This window comes from Sprattus sprattus, assembly GCF_963457725.1.
Source record: "Sprattus sprattus genome assembly, chromosome: 5".
NCBI classification, from domain to species: Eukaryota; Metazoa; Chordata; class Actinopteri; order Clupeiformes; family Clupeidae; genus Sprattus; species Sprattus sprattus.
This window is the reverse complement of record NC_137924.1, coordinates 34776505-34789004: the sequence shown is the minus strand read 5'-3', so window position 1 is coordinate 34789004 and position 12500 is coordinate 34776505. Positions and strand designations below refer to the sequence as shown.

At 47.4% G+C, this 12500-nt stretch overlaps 1 protein-coding gene across 1 annotated transcript in view; it reads right to left on the bottom strand.

Moving 5' to 3' along the window:
- The window catches only part of kiaa0825 (KIAA0825 ortholog), a gene marked incomplete at its 5' end in the record, with an annotated part of 124456 nt that overhangs the window by 98627 nt on the left and 13329 nt on the right, over window positions 1–12500 (bottom strand). Inside the window, 3 exons of the mRNA XM_080839786.1 lie at window positions 3127–3348; window positions 3472–3563; window positions 6153–6323. Of these exons, the coding sequence (XP_080695912.1) occupies window positions 3127–3348; window positions 3472–3563; window positions 6153–6323 (485 nt within the window). The remainder of the gene's footprint in view (window positions 1–3126; window positions 3349–3471; window positions 3564–6152; window positions 6324–12500) is intronic.

The following is a 12500-nucleotide window of genomic DNA, read 5'->3' as shown; positions in this document are numbered from 1 at the left end:
ACACACACACACACACACACACACACACACACACACACACACACACACACACACACTTCTTTAGCACTCACATGCGCCCTTTTCATAGCCCATCACCAAGTAGTGACAAAAGATACCAGGCACACGCCAGGAAAGAATTTAAATAAATAAATAAAGGATCCAGACGTATGTTATGTGTTCTCCACCAAATTTACACACCTATAGAAGTGAGTTACGACGGCGAGCCGGTCAAAAGCCGTAAAACACGTGTGTGCGGCGTATATATTTCACCCCGCACTCCCCCCTCAGGACACGGAGGAGCAGCGCCGCACGGCATGGAGCGCGGTGGAAGAAAGGTCGAGCCTCACTCAGCCTCCCTCTCCTCCTTCACACCAAAATGGAAACAAGTCTCAATAACAGGCTCATCAGCTACATCCCATAACAGCAGTGACTGCACTGATTCCCATAATAGCAGAGTGACTGTGCACTGATTCCCATAACTGTGCACTGATTCCCATAAGAGCAGAGTGACTGTGCACTGATTCCCATAACAGCACAGTGCCTGTGCACTGATTTCCATAACAGCACAGTGACTGCACTGATTCCTATCTGGAGACTGGGAGCAGACAAAGACACAGTCCTGTCATCCCCTGCAGACCTACTGTGACGTCCTGTGGGACACTTCAGTCAACACACCAGCGCTTGGCCGTCTGGGCGCTCAGCGGAGGGGACAGTGGAGAGGGTCCGTCAAGGTGAAGGGGGACCCCTCCGCACGTCGGGAGAGATTTATGAGCCACTCCTCTACCCCCACGCTCTTTCCCAGCCTCCCCTTAACTACCGTTGGATCAAAGATACCGACCCCGAACAAGATGACGCCGGCTTCCACCAAGGTTATTCCAGCCTCCAGCCTCCTTCAATTTTAAACAGCTTCGTGTCTGCCTGATACTTTTTTGCGGTTCTGTGTTTTTTTTTTTTTTTTTTTTAACGACTTATCTATATTTATTTTCAAAGTGTGGCAAAGATTGCTCATCTCAGCCGCTGTCAGCAGGTCAGCTGGAGCGGCGGGTTAAGGACACAGAGGTGTGGGACATCAACACTGAGCCAGTCAATAAGACAAGCCGGTGTCACGCTGATAAATGGTCCCCCTCCATATTATGCAGCCGGGGGCTGAGGAGAGGTGGGGGAGTGTCGGTGTAACTCACCCCCAATGTTTGGACTGAGGCAAAAGAGCATGAATATGAATGGATGAAATATTGATCACATTCCTTATTCTTCTCTCCTCTCTCCCTCCCTCGCTCTCATTCCATTTTTTTTTAAGAAAAAGGTCTCAGTGCTGGGGGCTTGAGGGGTCTCGTGAAGCAATCTGCGGTCCTCGACTATGACATGTGTCAAAGAAGAGCCCCCTCAGACCCTCCTGCTTGCTAATGGATGCGTGTGTTAACCTTTGAGATGCGCTCTGCTCATTGCCAAGCACTGACCTACTCTTAACGACACGGTCCAGGTCTGGAGTGTGGACAAACCATGCCATCCATAGCAGAGAGGGAGGGGAAAAGATCTGTGCATTTTTAACACTGGAGCAAGTGTCAGCAAAAACGGTACTAAGATGCAGACCTACTCTATGGAAATCACCCCCAACAGCCTGCATATCTCAGGTGTTGGCCAGACTAAATTGCATTCTCAGACATGCATGGCTTACATCAGGGAGGTGGATAGAGTGGTTGTTTGTCTTAAAGTGTGTTCTGCGGGACTGACAGGTGAAGGAGTGTTCTCCTTACTGCTCTTATTGATCCCAGTGTCCAGTAAGCACGCACATTACATCCACCAGCGGCCGTGTCAGCCCCGGCTGCACCTGGACAACCCCCGGGCAGGAGGCCTCTCTCATGGGGGGGACGGCACATCAATCTTCCAGCACGGGCGTGGGCGTCGGGGGGTGGAGGGTGCTGAGAGGGCAGACCCTTTGTTTACGGAGGGGGGACACCCACCACCGACACAGTATGGTGATACAGTACAGTCAGGAGGGGCAAACATGGAGAGGTAGTGCCTGTTCACCTGGTCCCTGATGCTGAAAAGAGACAACAGGAGGCGAGCTCCTACCAGAGCCACCCCACCATCATGCCCAGGATGAACACTCATGGCTGGGGAGGAGGCAGAGAAGACAAGGAGAGTCACCACTGCATAACAGTCAAAGTGTGTGAAGAATTTAAAATAAATATTGCCATTCACAAGTTTACATATACACTGTCTCTCACAGAAACACACACACACACACACACACACACAGTCATGTATAGCACATGTACAAAGCAGGACTATCAGAGGCCTCCTGCGTTGGTGCTGTTCCAAAGTCAAAGGAGCGCCGGCAGTCCTTTTCCTCTAAATCTCAATCGCCCGTGGCGTCCGGCCGCTGGGACAGGCTCCGAGACCGCCTGCCTTTGAAGTGCCTCTGTTTTCTAGCTTCTCTCTGTCTGACTCGCTCTCTCTTTTTCTTTCTCACTCTGTCTCTATTGGTCTCTCTTCCTCCCCCTATCCCTTCCTCACTCACTCGTTCAACAACAGTGAGTGAAGGGTTTTGATCTCAAAGGACAGAGATGGCCCCGAACAACTGATCGCCTGCCCAGCTGCCAGCAGACAGCTTTGCCATTAGACACACACACGCACGCACGCACGCACACACACACACACACACGCACACGCACACGCACACACACACACACACGCACACATACACACACACACACACACACATACACACTCACACACACTCACACACACTCACAAATACACACACACAAAAGCACATTTGGATAGAGAGACCAGTTCAAGGCCCACCCATAGCCATGAACCAGTCCCTTCTATTCGAGCATTCATTTCTAAAGTCTTTTTTGGTTTGTTTTCTGTCGCAAAACTGAGGGTTTGTTGGTCTGACAGACCACACAGTACACTGCATTTGTTAAACAGCATTGACTTCTTGACATTTGTGTGTAGAAAACTGGCAAAAGCTGGTAAGAAGAGTAATCCATTAATTCCATTTCAACCATTCCTCAAAGTGACCTTTCCTCCCTTCTTTAAAATGCACACTGGATAATTGTCTACCTCTGGGATTTTTCAGTGTGACGAGTGAGAGTTTGAGTGATGGGAGCAGCTTGCCTTGGCAATCATCTTGGGGCACTCTCTTTCCAGACAGGTAAGGGCGATGCCGTGCCTCTGTGGCACGCTGCCCAGTGCCAGGACGGCCGAGTTGGCACGTGCCACCTCCTCCTGTTGTAGGCTCCTGGCACACACGTCTTCCAGCAGCACCTTCACACAGTGGGCCATCTGGGGCACCAGCTCCACAAACGCACCCCTCCACTCGAACTTCAGGGACACCGCCTAGGAGCAATCCAGAGGGACAGAGGCCATGTTTATAGTTCTAAATGGCAGAAAAGGTGAGAATGCTACAAGGAAGGAAAACTACAAATATGGCTGTCAGTGAAAAGTGGGGGGTCAGCTCACCTCTGCAGAGTTGAGGGTCAGATCGGGCGTGGCAGCGCTGCTCCCTTCCCCTGGAGTCACCTCGGGGTCCTCTTTAGATTTCTTTAAAATCCCTGAGTCCATTAGCCAAACACAGAGTCAGAATTAGAGAGTTTACTTCAGGAACAAACTTTAACTCACATACTAAAGTATGACACATTGTTTTTGGAGTGCCTACAACCTAATTACCATTAATTAAGCAGCCCTCCTCTGGGTTGAATAATAAAAACACCATCAACCCCACGCACTGGAGCTTCTCGCCACCCTGACAGTAAACTCGCCGTGGCAACATGCTAAACGCTAGGGCGTTGTCTCAGCCGTGTTAACCTGAGGCTAACACTCTCATCATCTCACACTGCTGTCCTCTGCATCACCCCTGTCAACTTGCAGTGACCCGGAGACCGCCTGAACGCCCGCCTGCCTGCCTGCGCCACGTGACCAAACAGACGCGCAGTGACTGCGCGGGCGCAGCGGCAGGAACAGCAGGAGCAGCATCAGCAATATGACTGCTCTATATCTGGAGGCTTGGAGTTGATTTGAACCACAGATACGGATGTTGGGCATATTGCGAGTAATCCTTTTAGGAGGTTGAGGGGGAGGGTATGATGTCTTTATAAGTGTCTGCATGTCTAGTACGTGGTTGTGGCTCTCTCTCTCTCTCTCTCTCTCTGTGTTAGTGTGTCTGTTTGGGAAGAACAAATTAAAAGTGTATGTGTGGAGGCTGCATTTTTTCTAATCAGTGGCGGGGTGTGCAAGACCCCGGGCGAGGCAATTTAGACCTAACAAGAGCCCAGCAGCCTGGCACAGGCACAGAGCTGCTGGCGTGTCACTCTTTGACCTTTAAGCTCATCTGATGAATTTCTGGTAATTAAGTCGTTTGATTGCCTGAATTAATGATTTGGATAAGTGCCCTTTAAAGGCTGTTTACTTCTCTGTAAATCGAGCCTTTCTGCATGTCTTGTTTTTTAATGTAACCTTTATAGAAATTACTACACGCACCACTCACCCCCAGCTCACTCTGCCTCTACGGGCCACAGAGAGAGCAAGAGAGACGAGAGAGAGAGAGAGAGAGAGAGAGAGAGAGAGAAAGAAAACAAGAAAGAAAGAAATGCAATCTAAATTTGTCTATACACTAAACAAATTGGTGAATACTTCACTATAAAGACACATGGGCCCATGCATAAGAACCCCATCTTTAAAAACGTGTGTGAAGAGACAGTGATGTTCAACAACAGCAAAAAGAATACTTTTGCCCATTTTGCTTGTACAAGAGAGTCTGAGAACAGAGTTCCCACCATTTAATTAATACCAACTTTTACTGTTTGTGCATTTTGTTCCAACTGCACTACTTATTTTGTTAATCGTAAGTATCACAATGGTGACATACTTTGACATGATAAAATGTGTAAATACAGCACCTTAAATCCTTACGCCTCTCACGGCAGGAGAAGAAGGCATAATGCAAATAACATCCGTTGGAAAAGACCTACTGACTGGTAAGCGTATAATTTTATCCACTACGTGACAGAAATTCAAGCTCACTTTATAGCATCAGCTATATATCCCTGACATAGAAGTTGATGAATATGTTGGTCTAAAATGGGAGAACTTTCCATCCTTAAGAGAAGCGTGGGAAGCTCAAGAGGACTATGATGTCGGACCCTAAAGCTTAACAGAAGGTCTTCCAAATGTGAGAGCTATTGTGCACTCTAACACACAGGTCAGCCATTACTCTCCCCAGCGACCATCATTACTCCAGCTGCAGGTGATGATGGGCTGTTTGGAGGCCGATTCTTCCACTGGAAAAGGGTATCAGATGTTTCTGTGCGGGGGGAAAATGGCCGCCTGGAAAACCTGTGCTCACTCTGGCTCCGCGCAGACAGGCGGCAGTAAACTATCAGTAGGGGTCACGGAGCGAGAGGAGGGATTGCGTTTCAAGCAAATAAAAAAACGAGAGGTGAAGTATCTGGTTGAGTGGAACCTGCCCAACATCTCCATATAGATTTCACGAGCTTATGGTTTTATACCCCTTTTATATTTTACTGAGCTTGTCTACAGACTACTGTTCGTTTGTGTGTGTGTGTGTGTGTGTGTGTGTGTGTGTGTGTGTGTGTGTGTGTGTGTGTGTGTGTGTGTGTGTGTGTGTGTGTGTGTGTGACCTCAGTTGGCAGAGAGGGTTGTGGGCATAAACCTGTCCATTTGCAAAAGTGTGTCTGTGCTACTTGTGTTAGGCAGAGGTGAATGGTGTATGGAAGGGAGAGCGGAGATAGAATGACAAGGTAAAAACGAGAAAAGAGAAGAACAGGCAGGAAGAGAGAGAGCAAGAGAGAGAGAGAGATAGATGACAAAGACATGGAGAGATTTTGACAGACACAGACAGAGAGATAGGAAGACAGACAGAGAGATAGGAAGACAGAGAGAGAGAGACAGACAGACAGACAGACAGACAGACAGACAGACAGACAGACAGACATGATGACAGACATGATGAGACAGACAGACAGACAGAGAGACAGAGAGACAGACAGAATGACAGATAGACAGACAGACAGACAGGCGGACAGACAGACAGACAGACAGACACAGACAGACAGACAGACAGACAGACAGACAGACAGACAGACAGACAGACAGACAGGCAGTAAGAGCGAAAGCACTTGTACCTCTGGGGCTGCAGGAGGACTCCCCAGCACAGTTGAGGAAGCCCACCTCAGTGGCCAGCTCCTCCACCTTCTGCTCCAGCTCCAGCAGGGTGGAGGCCAGCCCCGTCAGGCAGCCCAGCTGGTGCGACGTCAGGGAGAAGTTACGCTCCTTACGCCCCGGCTCCTGAGGGACTGTGGGCACACACACACAAACACGCACACGCACACGCACACACACACACACACACACACACACACACACACACACACACACACACACACACACACACACACACACACACACAAACACACACACAGAGGGAGGGACAGAGATAGAGAGAGAGAATGAGAGAGAGGACAGAATATTCATGCTGGTAGACAAAATAATGGGTCTCTTCAACTAAGCAGACTGCTTGTGGGTAATCAGAAAGCTCTTTTCCATCCAGTTCCTTATGGAGATGTCCCCACGTCTCCACATCATCTCTAGCTTTACTGCTCTTTTAGTTCCTAATGGGGATGTCCCCACGTCTCCACATCATCTCTAGCTTTACTGCTCTTTTAGTTCCTTATGGAGATGTCCCCATGTCTCCACATCATCTCTAGCTTTACTGCTCTTTTAGTTCCTTATGGAGATGTCCCCATGTCTCCACATCATCTCTAGCTTTACTGCTCTTTTAGTTCCTTATGGGGATGTCCCCATGTCTCCACATCATCTCTAGCTTTACTGCTCTTTTAGTTCCTTATGGAGATGTCCCCATGTCTCCACATCATCTCTAGCTTTACTGCTCTTTTAGTTCCTTATGGGGATGTCCCCATGTCTCCACATCATCTCTAGCTTTGCTGCTCTTTTAGTTCCTAATGGGGATGTCCCCATGTCTCTACATTATCTCTAGCTTTACTGCTCTTTTAGTTCCTAATGGGGATGTCCCCATGTCTCCACATCATCTCTAGCTTTGCTGCTCTTTTAGTTCCTAATGGGGATGTCCCCATGTCTCTACATTATCTCTAGCTTTACTGCTCTTTTAGTTCCTAATGGGGATGTCCCCATGTCTCTACATCATCTCTAGCTTTACTGCTGGAGTAAAGTGGCAGCAGTCCAGAGGTCACAGACTTGATGCTCAGGCTATATACCTGCAGATCAAACATATTACTTGCATACATTGTAAAACTGCTTTGGATAAAAAACACATCTTCTGAATAAATGAAACAAAACATCCAGTTCCAGTCTCCGCTATTGATTCTGCAGAACTTCTGGCTCAATCCCCACAAAGTCGCCCAGCAGCAGCAGCAGCAGCAGCGGCGGCGGCGGTGGAGGCACAAAACTTTTTCTCCCCGTAACCCGTGGATGACCTTTCACAGCAAATATGGATTTCTCCCTCCCATTCCGAGGCCTGCCAGAAGCCATCACCCAGAGGATGTTCCGCATTAGGGCCCAATAATGGCCGTCCAGAGATGTGTTGCTGTAGTGGCCGACACATGAACAAATAGGGTTTTGTGTGTGCGCTTAAATGAGTTCCTTCAGAAGAAAAAGCATTGGGGAGTGGATCAGGGAGGCTTTGGCTTTGGCTGTGAAAAGCGCTGGGATGATTGAGTGTGTGAAGGGGGAGAGAGAGGAGGGAATGGGGGGAGAAGGGGCACTGAGGGGGGTGGGGGGGAGGGTGATATGGCCAATAATTGCAACATTATTGCCTCTGGAGCCTAATGTAATTTTTGTCACATTGTTATACAAAAGAATCTGACAATGTGACAACACACTTACTCCTTCGTCTACTCGGCTAATCATGCATGTTTGGCTGAGTGTGTATGTGGGTGTGTGTGTGTGTGTGAGAGAGAGAGAGAGTGAGAGAGATTGTGGAATGGGGGGATATAAATATCTTCATTTGCGTTCTTTCATTTCTGGTGTCAGTCTGTCAAGATGATTATATTGATGCAGCACTGACCTCGACAGCTAGTTAGTGCTTACCTTGGAATATATGCATGCATCTGTGTATATGTACATGTGTATGTGTGTGTGTGTGTGTGTACATGTGTGTGTGTGTGTGTGTGTGTGTGTGTGTGTGTATGCATATGTGAGTGTGTGTCCTTGTGTGAGTACATTTGAATGCATGTTGGTGGGTGTTTATTTAGGTATATGTGAATATCTGTGTTTGTGTTTGTGATTGTGTGTGTGTGTGTGTGTGTGTGTGTGTGTGTGCCGTACAGACAGGTGCTTCTCAGCTCGACGGCTCTTTATTAATGGGCCCCGGTGGGAGAGGGGAGACACCCCGGAGCTCTGCATAAAATATGGCGCTGGGTTCACGGCGAGGAGGATGAGCAACTGCTGAAATAAAGATAGCGCTATTCCCAGGACAGGCCCCTCCAGGCACAGAGAGAGAGAGAGAGAGAGAGGAGCTCGCTGGAGCTCACCGCAGCCGTCGTACGGATAACTACACCGCTGCCACCGGTGAGCCCCAGCACAAAGAACACAAACACACACACACAAACACACACACAAACACACACACACACACAAAAACAGCCCATTGTGTGTAGCTCACAAACACTGGCTGGTTTAGACAATGAGGCAGCGCATCCTCTCCTGAGTTTCCATTCTGTTCCTCCTCTTTCTTTATCTCTCTTCCCTCTCCATCTGTTTCTCTCCATCTTGCTCTCACACACACACACACACACACACACACATACACACACATACACACTCACACTCACGCATGCCCTTGAGCCTCCCTTACACCGCCTCTCCTGCTCTCTCCCTAACTCACCCACCCCGCTCTCCAGGCATCTCACCTTCAGACTTTAATAGCACTTGCCTGTCATGCTATCACTCCTGACATCTTTCAAACCAGTGGCCGACCGTGGCTGGGGTATTTACGACCCCGACCATTAATGTCTTATTACACCACCCCACCACCCCACCACCACCACCACCACCACGACCCCCGTACCCAACCATTACCCAACTCTCACCACACACGCCTGAGCACAGACCCTCGCCATGAAAATGACACGCAAGGTTATTACAACACTGCCTGCCACCGGGGCTGTTTAAGGCGCCCAAGTGTGTCATTTGTGGCAAGGAGGAGAGGGGGAGCTTGGGGAGGAGGTGAGGGTTCAGGGGAAGGTGATGGGGCTCGAGCTGCTCTTCTGGAACATTCTGAACAAAATGCTTTTTTAAAAGCTTCAGATTAGAATAGCAGTTGACCTCCCATGTTATTATATACTTTCTGTGACATAATGAAAAGCTCTCTACTGTGCTGTAAATTACCATGGCATAATCAGGAAACTGCTGTACGAAGAACATACAGTATCTGTGCCATTGTTGTATGTAGTATTATGAATTATGAATATCGGTAGTATGAATATTATAGCCACCCGGTATGCTATGAAGCATATATATATAAGCATAAATATTTATCCCCATGTTTGCGGTGTCATTGTCACAAACAGAGAATGCACACCGAACTGGACTTGAGAAGCAGCTTTAAATAGGATATGTGGACCAAATTCAAAAGGCCCAATATATATTTCTGTGTTTAAACCAAACAAAGGAATGAATTGAACAAAACACGGAGAGTTTCTTCTGTGGAGATCTCAAATGATGCTCAGTTAGGGAGCTTCTACGTCATACTAGTCTTGACTGGCACGACAGGGTGGGAAGGGAGTCAGCAATGAACAAGACAGAGAGGTTGGTGCGTTTCTGTGTGTGTGTGTGTGTGTGTGTGTGTGTGTGTGTGTGTGTGTGTGTGTGTGTGTGTGTGTGTGTGTGTGTGTGTGTGTGTGTGTGTGTGTGTGTGTGTGTGTGTGTGTGTGTGTGTGTGTTGTCTGTCTCTGTCTGCTGTGAGGGGTGGGGGGAGGAGGGAAATCCCCAAACAGTTGTTATTGATTCCGGTGTTTACGGGCGGATAGTTTAGTGCCGTTTACAAAACAGAACAGATGCAGCCAGCGAGCAAAAAGGTAAACAATTGCTGTGCATGGCAGACTGCCAAGTCCCTCGCCTGATGTATTAAAAACTCACACTGAAGTGCATTTCCCCACTGGGCCACACTTATTGCCACTTCATTTCTTCTCTTCCTTCCAACCACCCCCCCCCCTCTCTCTGCCCTTGTCTTTCTCTCTCTCTCTCTCTCTCTCTCACTCTGTGTCCATCTCTCTCCCTCTCCTTCTCTCTCTCTCTGACCCCAGAGAGCAGGCTCTCCTGCTTTCTTCTGCACGGCTGTTAGTGGGGGGAATTACGTGTGTCTGACATGGCTCTAAAAGCAATTACGGAATGCCTCCTTCAGAATGATGCCAAGACTCTTTTGGGAATGGGCAATCATGCAATAATTTTGCCTACTGATTTCTTTTTCATTCCTCTCTCTCTCTCTCAGTTGCTCATTCTCTCTCGCCTTTTAAAACGTTTCTTCTGAACTCCTGAAAACAGGGAGAGCGCGAGCAAGAGAGACAGACAGACAGACAGAGGACCTTAATTTGATGGATGCCGCCCCAGGTTCTAACGCACAAGAAGGACATTGGGTAAAGCAATTTTGATTACAAGGACACATTCATTTGGTAATTTCATAACATGTGCACAGACCTAAGGGCCTTCGAGGCCAAACTGACGCCTCATTTGGGTGTGTCTGAACAAAAAGGTAGGTGTTGTATCGAAATAATTTTGAGGAAGGTGTTGTGCCACTTTCTTCTTTGAAATGTAACCTGCACCGTGGTTTTCAACGTCTGGCAGGCACATCTAATCTAATCTCTAATCTCATCTCTACACAGCTTGACGTAACATTGGCATAGCATTGACCGCTCTGCTACTAAATTGACCAATCATTTTACTCTGCAAAATACGTTACCAAATAGCTATGTAGGCTATGCAACTCTAAACCACACAGACAGTTAATACATGAATCAGGTAGCCATCACTCATCAGGGCTTTAATGCACAATAAAAAGTGAGACAGACGTGTATTTTTTCACAGCATAGTACCCACTCAGTTTAGCACTAATGAACGAGTCATTCTCCCATGTACCGCTCTAATATAGCCTATCTTCTCTGAGTATAGTGCCAATTAAGAAAGGCCTAAAGTGAGAAGGCGCACAATTTCTTAGTCTACAAATTGGATAATTCCGTAAAATATTTGTTTCGTTTCCACTTCTCATTAAATACAGGGGCTTGCAAAAGTATTCACCCCCCGAGGCTAAATACGTTTTTTTGTCTTCTAAAATTGAAAATGAATTGTTCTGCACTTTGTTCTGCTATGTTTTTTCCCCATTCTCCTTGGTAGCATGTATATATAACATCTAGTTTGATGGGCTCTGGATACTGGACTGGAATGCCACAGATTCTCCTTTTTTTCCCTTTCATTTTTTTGAGCCACTCCAGCTTTATCCTTGTGCCTCTGGTAATTAAAACTGGTAGGAATTATTGGGACGTGTAAATGTATTTCTGTTCATTCCCTTTAAAAAGTTTCCCAGTTCCTACAAACAAGAAAATATCCCCAAGGCATGATGTCACCACTACCAGATTGAATGATATCATGATTCTTGGGGCATCAGAAGTGTTAGATTTACGCCACATGTACCCCTTTGAGTGTTCTATTAGTCCACATGTACCCCTTTGAGTGTTCTATTAGTCCACATGTACGCCTTTGAGTGTGCTATTAGTCCACATGTACCCCTTTGAGTGTTATGTTTACGCAACATGGACCCCTTTGAGTGTTCTTTTAGTCCACATGTACCCCTTTGAGTGTTCTATTAGTCCACATGTACCCCTTTGAGTGTTCTATTAGTCCACATGTACCCCTTTGAGTGTTATGTTTACGCAACATGTACCCCTTTGAGTGTTCTTTTAGTCCACATGTACCCCTTTGAGTGTTCTATTAGTCCACATGTACCCCTTTGAGTGTTCTATTAGTCCACATGTACCCCTTTGAGTGTTATATTTACGCCACATGTACCCCTTTGAGTGTTGGCCCACATGCTATAGTTGGGTCTCATATGGCCATAAAAACATTTCCCCAACTCTTAAGCAACCTCCATACTTGCTTTAGTGTGGATCCTCTAAAACAATGGCTTCTTTTTCCCACCCTCCAACAGAAGCCAGTTTGGAGGCTGTTATGGCTCTTAAGCATGTGGACTCCTTCACCTGCACCCCAATTCCAGCCCCTGCACTTTGTCGATTTTTCAGGGTGATGGCTGGACTATGGTGGCCTCCCTCATCCGTTAATATCCTCCTTGGAGGCTTGGTTTGGGGGCAACCTTTCCCTTAAGACACCTGGGTGGTGTGATGCAACTTCCACTTTCTTCTGGATCCAATCGTGGCTCAGTTGGACAAAACTCTTGGTTGTTTTCTTGGAGTCTTTTCTTCACGTAAGTGTTTCAACCACCTTGT